Raw genomic sequence first — 13,335 nt, 5'->3', positions numbered from 1 at the left:
GAAAGGTATAATGGGCTCCTTAAAGAACAAATTCGAAGAATACGAATGATGGAACATTGCGAGGCTGGGCAAAGGTACTAGAATTAGCTGTGAGTCAGCTGAATAACAGACCCGAAAGCATCAAGGAACTCCCTTGCAAATGCATATGAGTGACATTCGATCTAACTGCTGTGTTTTGAAAATAGAAAAGCTGAATCGAATGCCATATACCCTCTTCTGACAAATACTGATCAAACTCGATTCTGGCTATGTGCATTGACTGAACAAAGGGTGCCAGCACAAAATATGGCATTAGTTGAGACAGGCTGGAAACTCTTTCTCCCAGAAAATTGGCACTGGGGCAAAAAGGGCTATTAGGTGAAAGTTGGGAGGTTTTACATTATGGGAGCCAGAACGAGAAGTGATAGTGAAGGCTATCAATTTAGATAACAAGACACAAATGATTCAGAAAGGACAACCTTTAGTAGAAATTTGTATGCACCAAGATGCTGTTATTCTACTACAAGACTGTGATACTAAACCAAGCAAATGGCTGGGAATGAAAGTTATAGTGACCACACCCAATCAGCCAAATGAACATGGGACAGTAATTTGTGATGGACCTGGTGATACTGTTTTAGTATTACTTGATTCTGCTAAACAACCATTGTACTTTCCTCTCCATAGATTATTGCCACTGTTTGGGAAGGAGCCAACCTTTTCCGACGACAACACTTAGAGGGGCCATATAACTGTCTTGATCCTGTCCCTCTATTCAAGGGGAAGATGTTGCAAATTTGACAGCTGACTGTGACTTTTATTGGAAATTGGGAGACCATTTATATGCAGTGACACGAAGCCTGCCTTAACCTGGAGCATCACTCAGACGGAAAACATTACAACTGTATGTAGACTGAACTGTGATAGACATCCTGAAAAATGTGTTTCCAACCCTTTTGGAGGTCTGTACCAAAGGTTAAACGAGTCGGGATTTTCTTTAGCTAAGTCTCCATTAGATTCCTCCTGCATAGCTGAATTTCAAAGGGAAAATGACACTGCGGAAACCCTATCTCCGGACTTGGAGATATATGCCATGGACAATAGTTCGACTGTATTTAATGGTTTGGGACATGTGGTAAGATATACCAGAGGATGTAAAACTGTAAGTAGCGCTAGAATTATACAACGTATTAAAATGATAGTTAACATGTCAGCAGTGGATATTACCACCAGGTATCCACATTGTAAAATTGCACAATTATGGCCAGTTGATTCTTTGCATATCAAATACAAACATTATTCTTGGTACTGCACTAGGTGCAGTCGGAACAGGGACTGGATTCCTAAACAGTGTAGATATAGATACCCTACGTAGCAAGTTGAGCCGTTTGGGCACTGACCTAAATATGGCCTTTAAGCTACTAGCAGACCATGATCCCGAGTTGGGACAAAGAACTGTAGACAGTATTTTAACTCAAACTGTCTTGTGGAGGTGGATTGAACATACAAATACATATACAGAACAGATTTTAGATAACCACACAGCAGAAGTAAATCAGACTTTTTGTATTTTATCTCAGTTGGCTGCCAACCAGCAATATTTGCAATTCACTCAAACTTGGGGGGCTAAAAAGGCAGCCCATTGGCAGAAGGAACTGCAACTGTATCAGTGGTTAAAGCCAATAGATTTTACATGTGAAAATAAGTCTTGTATACTGATTTTTGACTATCTTGCTAGTAAAAAGGAACAAAGCAGGTCTGTCCATTTGTTACATTGCCCTTGCAATTTGGAAATAATTGGTGGGTACCTCAAATTGAATCCACTTTAATTGATTATAATGATGTACCCGTTGATGTGACAAGTTGTGAAACCTGGCCCCAGGGGTGGGTATGCATGATAGTGAAGAGGAAGCCTCACCCATGCTTACATAATGGAACTGGGGAATGTATCTGGCACAGGTATGTAGTAAATGGTACAGACGTCTACCAGCTAAATGGTACCACTGTTTGTGTGATATCCTCCTGTAAATTAGCCTGGAGTGATGGAATGATCACAACTAGTGGAGCATACTGTAAAAGTAATATCCATGCAATTATTGATTTTTGTACTGGAGAATTGATTAGACTGACTAGATGGATGGACGTCACATTTAATGCTAGCATAGAACCATTACATACTTTTAAGTGGCCATCTCTAGTCCACCCGGACTTTCAACAGATTAAGCAGGAAGGACAAACAGTGTTGCAACTGTTAAATAAAACACTAAATGATGCATCAAACAGTGATTAAAATGATTAAGGATAAAGGTACCATTGTAAAATTGCAAATGAAATACAGGATATAACTGTTTCACATTGGTATGATGTTTTATGTGGTCATCTAAGGCTTCAGTGTGGTTTAATTTGTTATTGCATCCTTTACTTTTGACCACAATAATCTCTGTGTTATTTTGCATAATATCATGCTGCATTTATTGTAAGGTGATGAGAAGGTACAAACTGATGTTGTCAGTCTTAACCATTATAAGGGATACACAGCGTTCGTTGCTCGATGCAAGGGTGGCCTGTGACGGATCCACACAGCCTACCAGTTTTGCTATGCCTCGAGCCACGATCACTGTGTATGTTTAATTATTGCCAGATTGATTATTGCTAGTTCTTGATATGCCACTACCTCACTATATGCTGCTAATACTGAAACAATACAATATGCTTAAGAGCAGGCCTTGCTCACTGATTACTGGTATCATTGAACTTTTGTTAACCTATAAGTTGTTTATCAGCTTAAAAGATGTTTACCAGAATGTGGGGATTTCAAAGAGGAACTATATCACAAGATTGTGAGCTAACTGTTCCCTGAAAAAGGGAAGTAGGGCACAGGACCAGACATTACTAGACTTGTTTACAACTTAGGAAATGATCTGTAATTTTCTAAAATATTCCATCAGCTCATGATGAGCCTGTAATGTCAGATCTTTCTACAATATTCTGCCAACTCAAAAAAGACTATAAAAGCTCAAAGGCTAAGATGAAAATCATCATCAGCATCCGGATTTGATCACAGCACCAGCCTGAACTGAGCTTAGAGACATTTCGCCAGTGTCGGCCTTGCCTTGACTGAACAGATAGCTGCACTGGATAGGATTTGAAGTTTCCCTATCAGTGGCAAAGATGATTTTGTTTATGCATATGCTTGTAAGTACATGATTTATTAGTTTTTGTTTATTTAGTTTTAGCCTTACTGTACTTTAAGAAAAGTTTTGCTTAATAAATTAATAAGTTAAGTTTGAGCCTTGGTGTTTTGTGTCATTTCTATTCCTGTATTAACCTCAGATTTTGAAGTAACGGACAGATACACAGGGGTTACTGCTATCCAAGTGCTTCTTTTCTACAATTCTCTAAATTTGGGTCATATACTTAGACAAGTATATACCAAAGGGGCAATTATATTCTATTATAGGTCTAAGAAGAATGACAACTTCCTTAAAACTGGAAGAAATACCCATGCTGATTAGTCTGATTAGGTAAAAGGATTTCCTAATATGATGATCGAATCATAGTTCATTATCCCTCAAGTTACCCAAGTTCCTAATAGCTGAGTCAACTTTCAAAGTTGTTTGATGCAACTCTATCTGTAGCATGTTGCATATAATGGACTCTACCCTCTGCTTCATACATATTTCGTTCATACCTGGTGTGTAGCTATAGGTTCATCTAAGCAGGCAATTTTGTGTTAAAGTAAACAGATGTAGCTGAACACATTTTCCATACAATTTGCAGGAGAAATGAGATACTAGCCCACTCCACATGCAGAATCATATTTCAGATAGGATGAATGGTTGCACAACTGTATAAGGTAAAATTGTTATCTCAAAGAGATCGTATATTTACATACATAAGTAAACTGTTTTGCCATTTATGACGGTAGGCGGTACTACTAGCCATACCAGGAGAAGTAGGGCAGTGGATGTGTAACACATCCCAGCACAGCTAGCTGGAGTTTTGTAAAGAATTATATGTCATTTGTGTATCAAACTGATTTGTACAGATGCTTGTGTTGAAAAATGTATTTGCAAAGCTGCTTGTGCTAAAATGCATCAACAGTGTGCTCTGCTGCAAAGAAAAGAAATGTACATGCATTACTGTAACTAAATTAATTGTATATGTTTTAACAGAGTATACTGGAAGGGAAGACGTTAATAACAATCCAGCTGCAGCAAACTTTGGAAAACAGTTGAAATTAAATTAAGCCACAAAGACTGTATCTAACAGTTCGGGTTGCAGGCAAAGACAAAATGTCTGGGAAGCCTCCTTTATTGTCTCTAGCAGGGAGTTAATTACTACTCTGGAAGGGTAAAGTGTTAAAATGTTTTTATGACATCCATGAGTAGCAGCAGTTCTGAGCAAAGCTCTATATGTGTGTATGGTTAATGCACAGGTGCTAAAAATCCTGACAGCTTCTATCAATGGGGATTGCATCGGAACCAGAAGTCAGATGGCAAGATGTATGCAATGTCATTCTGTACAGAAATAATGTTTTAATATTAGAAGAGACTGAAGTCTCAGGAGCAATTTGTTCTTGGAACCTGACACAGGAGGAAGACCACTCACCCACTTCATCTTGTCATGCGCTAGTAAATGATTAGGGATAGTAATTCTCTAAATCAGTTAGGAAAATATAGTGAGAATAGTTAAGTATTAATTTTTTGTATCTGTGTGAAACTTTCTGGCTTTGTTACTTTTAATATTTCCTGTGATTGAAACTCTGGTGTTTACTGTAAATATATAATTAGCATTTCCTTGTTCTTCCATTATTTATTATTACATATATTTAAAGTTTTCATTGTGGCTGGTACATGTTAGAAAATATTTAAGTCTTGAGAGTATTTGCATATATTTATTTGGTGACAGCTCTGGCCACTCCTGAAAGCCTTACTGCTTGGTCAACATTACCATTGGTATCAGTATTAACTTCACTCAGTATAATTGGCTACCCTTGCAAGAGCCTTAGGCAGCTGGCTTTGTAGTGCCTCATGGCAGTGATAACACCTTATAGTCTGGGCAGGAGGGAGCACAGCGGGTAAATCTGTGCCAGCCTTTCCCAGGTGTGTGTGTGTGTGTGTGTGTGTGTGTGTGTGTGTGTGTGTGTGTATGTGTGTGTGTGTGTGTGTGTGTGAAAACCAAATCGCACAGTGTGTGGGTGTCAGCTACTTGGAGCAGGGACATAAAGCACTGGTTTCACAGAGAGAATGGTGGAGGACTTGGCATGGACACGCGGCTGAAGACTTAAATCTGTAGCTGTAACAGTGGGGAGCCTTACTGGGGACCTAGTGAAAGACACAGGCCCCGGGCTATGTGTGTGCCCCATTTGCTTTTAAGGGAAATTGTACTTGATGCACAGAAGTCTGCATCTGGAAATACTGAGTATATCCATTTGTATTCCAAGTGCATGTCCCTTTCCAGTGTCAGTGGTAAGGATTGAGGCTCCTTGATTACTAGCACAGAGTGGGGATGTCACACTACTGTACAAGTCAGAGATGGAAAGACTAACTTTGTTCTGCGCATCTTATTCTTATAAGATGCCTTTTAAGGATCTTGTGAAAAAGAAATGGCATTTTAAGAGTCAAAAATGGATCATATTTCCCATGGTGCTTCAGTGAACGTTTGAGGATACTAGGCATGATCCACTGAGGTCACTGTGGTACTGCAACCTCAAGCTTTCACTGCTCATTTAATTATCAAAGGTATAGTGGCAAGATTGAAAGAGGTCTTATCCTCCGAGACCCTCCATTTCTAGGCCAATTATTGAATACAATGCTCTGGCTTGTATGTATTTTACCACACAAGTATTTCAGCTTGAAAGGCCTCAGCATTTCCTAACCAACAGGATTAAAGGGCTAGGGTCTCTTAACTGTCTGGATAAAATTGAAAAGTCTTTCTATTTTTTTCTATCTCATACAGCCTTCTAAGTACAGAGCTCTGCTTTACCTTTTGGATTATGAAAGATCCTGTTTTACTGGATCTTGTCAACTTTAGAAACATTCAGCAATGTTAGGAACAGTCATTTCAAAACCTTCAACTTATATCGTAACAAAAAGTAGGACTTCCTGGAGAGATAGGTTCATAACCTAATGAATTCACTACCTGTGAAAAATAACCTCCCTTCTGTGTTAAATGGCATATCATTTTCCTACTTGTGGAACAAACTTCCCTTCCACTTTAAATGGAGTAACACCTTAGCTTCCTTCAAAATTACATCTTTATAATGGGATTGGTTGATATAACTGTACTCCAGTGATTAGCAGTATGGTTCTTATCAAGCAATGGAGTAAACCTACTGGTAATACTTCCCAGGGTACATGGTTAGGTTACACGTGGTTGTTTAAACAACCTATGCAGTACTGACCTATAAGTCTATGACTCTATGCCCCATGCATTTTCCACACCTTTCCTATTCACTGCAGGCATCTCTGATCCTCTCTGCAAATCTCCAGTGCACTACCCCATCAGACAATGTCTTCTAGGGTACCTTAATTCTTTAGAAAAGAATACCCCATGATTGTAGTCTTAAATTCACACCCTCTCAGTAGCAGTGTACAACCTTACCTTCTTAGTTTACACCACACACACTCCTAGCCCTTGAAAAACTGGTGTATCTATATCAATCACCTTTCTTTCTTCTATCCTCCACATGTATGCCCTTAGAGGTTTGAACCATTTCAGGACATGAAATCTTACCAATGCTGACTGGCTCTGTGGCAAGCGGTTGCAAAGCCCTGACTACAACCCATACAACCTGACTGATTAGTGGCGTGGGTGCTGTTAAACCTGAATTGTGGTGGGGGCAGGGATGAGCAGAAAAAGCCTGTTCACCGTTGGGGGGGGGGGCTTCCAGTGGCATATCTGCCACCATGCAAGCAGAATCTTGTGCAGTGCCTGAACACTGCAGGATGAAAGCTTAGTACTCCCAAGCCATTGAGAATAGTTTTCATTGGCACAGGTGTTGTGGAATGCATGTACGCATATTGGAAGGGTAAAGAACACCCCTAGGGTGGTTTGAGTATCTATGTCAGACACTTGGGTCAGGGGTTAGGGCTTAAATAAGAAATGCCTAACTGCCCCGTTTAATGAGTGGGTTCTTGTGGGCTCATGAAAAATGGCAGCAGCAGGGGAGCTGCAAACAATTGTGTGGGCTTTAAGGGTGACAACAAGGTTTGCCATTGATACGAGTCCCTTCCTGTGGCCCTGCAGGTTATCTGTTGAGTTGTAGCATGGGTTTTGAAAGCCACTTATTGGACAACAGGCTGCAGGAATAGGTGATGGTCTGCAGATGGACAGAGTGAAACAACCAATACCTGCGGGGATGACAGCTTCCTTCAGTTGGGTCTCACCTGTCTCAGTGGCAATGCAGTGCTGCATTCCATGGGAGGAAGGCTGATGGCTGACATGTAAGGAAACATACAAAAACACAGCAGTACCATGCAGAGAGCAAAGACTGCACATAAATGACTATAGTCCACAACATCATTAGTGCCAATGTCCAGTTTCATATGTTGGTGAGAATTAAGTCAAGAATATTAATTTTCCTATGATCACAAAAAGTAATAACAGAGGGTTTCACAACATCTACAGGAAGTTTCCAACAATGTAGCTCAACTGTGGCAAAACTTGTCTGAGATATGGCCCAGGTTCTTCAAGTATTGCTAAGCAGGAACTATCTGTAAATTCCACTTGAAATTTCCTAGGAATGTACACAGAAAGGTAATGTTCTTATCTACAGTGCACCTGATATAGTCCACGTACCAAAATGTCACCTACCTGTATCAATGACAGACAGGCACAGAGCAGAGTACCTGAACTGCATTTCATGCTAGTGTTTGGCACTGAGATGCACTGCAGCTCACTATAGTGCTTATGAATTCAGTCGGTGGCAGTAAGACACAATGCAGCTCACTATAGTGCTTACGAATTCAGTCGGTGGCACTGAGACACAATGCCAGCTTACTATAGTGCTTACGAATTCAGTTGGTGGCACTGTGACACAATGCCAGCTCACTATAGTGCTTATGAATTCAGTTGGTGGCACTGTGACACAATGCCAGCTCACTATAGTGTTTACGAATTCAGTTGGTGGCACTGTGACACAATGCCAGCTCACTATAGTGCTTATGAATTCAGTCGGTGGCACTGTGACACAATGCTAGCTCACTATAGTGCTTACAAATTCAGTCGGTGGCACTGTGACATAATGCCAGCTCACTACAGTGCTTACGAATTCAATCAGTGGCACTGTGACATAATGCCAGCTCACTACAGTGCTTACAAATTCAGGCAGTGGCACTGTGACATAATGCAGCTCACTACAGTGCTCACAAATTCAGCTGGTGGCACTGTAACACAATGCAGCTCACTATAGTGCTTATGAATTCAGTCGGTGGCACTGTGACACAATGCAGCTCACTATAGTGCTTATGAATTCAGTCGGTGCACTGTGACATAATGCCAGCTCACTATAGTGCTTACGAATTCAGTCGGTGGCACTATGACACAATGCAGCTCACAACAGTGCTTACAAATTCAGTCGGTGGCACTGTGACACAATGCAGCTCACTATAGTGCTTACAAATTCAGTTGGGGGCACTGTGATATAATGCTGGGTATCTACAATGCAGTCAGTGACAGTGGGGATAATGTCAACTGTCTGAAGTGAGTCTGATATTATTAGGTGGCAATACAACATGATGCCTGTTATCTGCAGTGCACATAATGTCACAAAGAAGCAATGAAGTGAAATGTCAGATGTCTATCAGTGGTGTTATGGAAGAGTTTGATGACTTCCTCTTCACATATTTTTATTTTATTTATTTTACATTTGTTGACCGGGAGAGTCGAACTGGATTACAATTCCATTTTCAGTGGAGACCCGGGGAGAAAAGCTCCAAGTGAACAATTATTTACAAAACATAGTTTTAAGGACAGACTTTTGACATACAATTTCCATAGAAGAGACTTTGACATACATATTAACGAACAGATAGGACACATTCGTTCTCAACAATATAATATTAAGTTTTAGAATATATTCATACGTTTAGGACTTTTTCAAATGAAGTAGACCTTGCTTTTGCCTACTTCCTGCAGTGCTGGAGTTAATGAAAGCGCTTAGTTGCCCTAATACTTTGAAGGCTGCTGATGAGCTTTTGTGTGGCTTGTAACCTGCAACACACTCTGATTCACTACCTGTCACACCAACAACAGTTTTGTAAAATAACCTGCTCTTGTTTTTTGATGAGGTGGCAGTAAACAGCTGTTAAATGCAAATGACTTAAAAATAGTGCAAGTTACAACTTCAGACGTTGCAGAAATAACACCTATGCAAACTTCAAATACTTCACAACAGACTAGCTGAAAAGCTGTATAAAACGTAGATGAGCTGATATTCTTGGTGGAATTTTTACAACATTTTGTTATAAAGTGTTAGAAATGATGCAAGACAGAGGTCTGAAAGGTTATCTTTTGTTATGAACATAGTTCAGAATTTGCATATTAGACTGCTTATGTTATACTTTTCCCATACTGATGTCTCAAGAAAACAAACAGCACACTACATCATGTCCGCTGATTTAAGTTTCTATGCCTGCTACCTGATGCTTTTCCTTCATGTGATGCTTTTGAGAAGACGCATGCAAATCATAATGCCTTAATCTGTTTATGTACAAGTTATGACATTCTGCATGACAAAATACAGAGGGCCAGTGTACAGTCACTATTCTGTAGTATGATTTTGGAAATGCATTCTCTGAATCCTGCACTTAAGTATTCATTTCAGTGCTGCAGCCCAGCCGGACGTGTAGGACACTGCAGTTACTACACTTACTCTGAGATGTGCCAGGAATTACTCTTTGTATATGCAAGCTTTGAAAACGGTCACTCATTTCTGCCCAACCATTTTCTCCTTTAAATAAAACTGAGCACACGCAAACACCTGCACTACCCAGGAACGTTAAACATATGTTACAACTACTGCTTTGTACAACAGCAGCAGCACATGGACACATTATCTTTGAAAACTTTAAAATTCATTCAATGAATTTTGAGAAAAAAATGAAATACCATTTGTCATGTACTGTGTGCTTCTAAAAACTCTTGTCCAATTAAATTGTTAAGAAACTGCTACAGTCCTCGGAAAGGACCATCATTTATAAAAAAGCCACAGTGACAATCTGCAAGTTAATAATGGAGAAAGTCCTTAGCCATGCTAAGTTCTTTACAATGACTTGGACTCATCCTCAAATTAAAGTATTAAAACATGACAATCTCCAAATATTCAGAGCCGGACAAATAAAATACATTTGTACCTTTTACGCTCCCTATGTGGCTATTACTCTCTAGCATTGGAAGGCACTTTTTGAGTGCACAGTTCAACAGCTTCCACAGTGCTGTGACATGTGACTGCTCACATCACATTTGCCTGAATTGTACTGGCCCAGAGATGGGCTGTTGTGTATTGCTGCTCATTCCATATAGCAGCTATATGTGCTGGGGCTTATGTTGGACTGGTGTCTATGACTATAGCTTCCAATGGGGGAGGAAGGTTAAGACTATTTTATATGTCACTGACAGCACGTTCTCTGTGGTATGGCAACTTTTTTGTGAGAATAACAATATAAGGGTAGGTGGGAACAAAGCCTCTCCATTCCCCAAGGGGGATGCAAAGGCCTCTCCCCTTACAAAAATAATTTTGTGGTGTTACACTGTGTGGTGTCTTTGCTTGTAATTGTACAGGCTTGAGTACATGTGTTTAGAGCACATGTTTGAGCTGTAAGTTACAAATACCATTTGCAGCAGAATTCTGAGAAAAAGGCAGCAGTTTGGATGCCTGTAATTTGGAACCTAGTCCGCTGTGAAGAACATCTTAAACGTAAAGCTAATGTTTACATTTTAAGCTGTTCACCAAAATTACCATCAACGTGTTGTCTAGCCTGCTATCCTGATAAAAAACATCTTTGTTCATACCTTTCTCATAAAACACTTTAATTTGGAATTGCTTTCTACTCAGCTATCCTAAAAGACTGTAGAATGTGTTATGGATAGCCTACTCTTAGCAGAAAATGACTATTTCTGATATATTACATTCACTCTGGAAAGGCTAACCTTAACTGCAAACCAATAGATTGTTTCTTAGAACCTACCAGGTCTGTGGAAATGCTGTGGTGATCGTGAGACTGTAGGGGTGTAGCTATGGCGAGTGTACCCAGGTGAACTTATGGAGCCCTGGCTTGTTGATCGATACAGCATACGCTCACGAGCATCCTGGTACCCCTAAAAAACAAAATCTCTGTGAGATAAATAGGAAAATACAATGACTTTTAAATCACGTCATAAATGAAGTGACCTTACTAGGCTTCAAACGCTTTCTTCTGCTTGAAAAGGAGTTTTCTAGACTGCGGCATTATTTAAACTAATAGCCATTTTTCTGAGTCATTTTATTAAACATATTCACCTCTTTGAGGCAAGACATGTTTGCATGATCCACTGTGACTGTACTACAAATAACAAATCTATACACCAAAGAATTTCAATAACCTCTCTTACATACAACTGATGTTATCTATGCCACAATGTACAAAACTGCACTTTCTTTTAAGTGCTCTCCTGTTATAGTTCTAAAACTGGTCACTAACTTGGCTGTTTCACTTCCCTTTTAAACACAACAAATAAGTAAATAAATACAACACATAGTACATATTACTAGACAAGCAATACATCTAATAAAGCACAGGAAAGCTAATGTTTAGAGCAACTTCAAAGAAGACTCAAATGTGAAGGAGAGTTCCAGAAAATATTCAGTTTTTCCCAATTATTAAGTGCTTTTTCTTTCCTTCAGTCTAATATTAACCATGACACTTATAGGTTCATAAGTAGGTACTAGGATATTGGCCCAAGGGCCTAAGTAAGCCTAGCCAACAAGGTTCCTGGCTTACGCCACCCAAGAAAGTTATTTTCCTGTGTTCCTGTCAAGCAGAGCCACAGAAGTGATCCCCAGGGTGTATTTCCTGTTTCCCATCCACTCATCAAGATTTTTTTTGAAGAATGCTAATGAGCAACTTTGCTTGACATAGATTGGTAGCTTGTTCCAGAGTATGGGAAGTCTCTGAGACAGGAATCTATCCCTCCAGCATGTCCTGTTTATTGTGGTGACAAGGTTTAGGTCCCGAGAGAGTGCAGCTCAGAGGGATTGGGATTTCTTTAGGTGTAGCATGTCCAAGAGTTCTGGGTTTGACATAGCTTTTTATTTTAGGCAGAGATCACCTCGGATTAGGTGATATGCTATGGAGTAAAGCTAGAGTTTTTTGAGACAGTCACTGTAGGGCATCTGTTTGAGACCAGTAATCCTCTTTGTGAGGTGGTTCTGTGGCCTTTCCAGCTGCTGCAGATGTCTTGTGAGGTACATTCCTAAAGGGGCGTTGTACTCTATAAAGGGTCTAATGAGTGTCGAGTAGAGGGGAAAAATGACCTCTTTTTTTCCTGGATGAGAATCCTTTTGTGATGAGGTGTGCCATGTAGAAGGATTTCCTGACTACTGTGGCGATGTGATTATCAAAGGAGAGATTACTGTCCACCTGGGTCCCAAGGACTCTTATCAAACATTCGGTGTTAAGTAGACTGCCGCCTATGTGGTAGTTCATGGGTACAGAATTTTTACCACAGGGGATGACAATGCACTTTTTGGCACTGAACTTGAAGCCATGGTTTTGACACCAGGCATCTGTCTCAGTGAGGCCCTTTTGTAGGATATCCACATCGTTAGGAGTTTCGATTATGGCTCTTAGTTTGCAATCATCTGCAAACTGTGTTAGCCAGAGGCCTTCTGTGTTAGCCTGTACTTCATAGAAGTAGATACCAAACAGGAGAGGTCCCAGGACTGAACCCTGTGGTACTCCACTTCTCACTGGTTTGAAGTCAGATTTGGAGCCTGACTTCATTAAGCATTTATTTTCTACCTGGAGTGAATTCTGAAGCCACAATGTATACTGGTTTGGCTTTTCATGAAATTTTCCATTTTCTTTCAGTATTTATCTCAGCTGTGGTTACACAAGACAAACACACTACTGGAGAAAATCACTGAACAGGTAACTAACTAAACATTAGGCATTTACAGGCATAACAAAAATAAATAAATCACAGAATATGGATTGAACAAAAACTGAATAAAAGCCTGGTCAGATCCTTGATACTAAGCTGACAGAACAAAAGCAAACACATTTGTTACTGTACTATTTGAAGGGCAGCCATGGTACAGTGCCGTTATACAATCAGTCATCTTTTCTTTATAAATTTGTTAGTTGGGTAAGC

At 39.9% G+C, this 13,335-nt stretch overlaps 1 protein-coding gene across 30 annotated transcripts in view; it reads right to left on the bottom strand.

Annotated features, from left to right (window-relative positions):
* Positions 1 to 13,335, bottom strand: part of ABLIM1 (actin binding LIM protein 1) — a 2,317,257-nt gene that overhangs the window by 412,642 nt on the left and 1,891,280 nt on the right. For all 30 annotated transcript variants that reach the window (XM_044055908.1, XM_044055914.1, XM_044055911.1 and 27 more), the window contains one exon: positions 11,172 to 11,301. In XM_044055908.1, the coding sequence (XP_043911843.1) occupies positions 11,172 to 11,301 (130 nt within the window). The remainder of the gene's footprint in view (positions 1 to 11,171; positions 11,302 to 13,335) is intronic.

Source organism: Protopterus annectens, chromosome 14.part0 (assembly GCF_019279795.1).
Source record: "Protopterus annectens isolate FY-2018-M chromosome 14.part0, PAN1.0, whole genome shotgun sequence".
Taxonomy (NCBI): Eukaryota; Metazoa; Chordata; order Ceratodontiformes; family Protopteridae; genus Protopterus; species Protopterus annectens.
The sequence above is the reverse complement of the archived record's forward strand: the minus strand, read 5'-3'. Positions and strand labels throughout refer to the sequence as shown.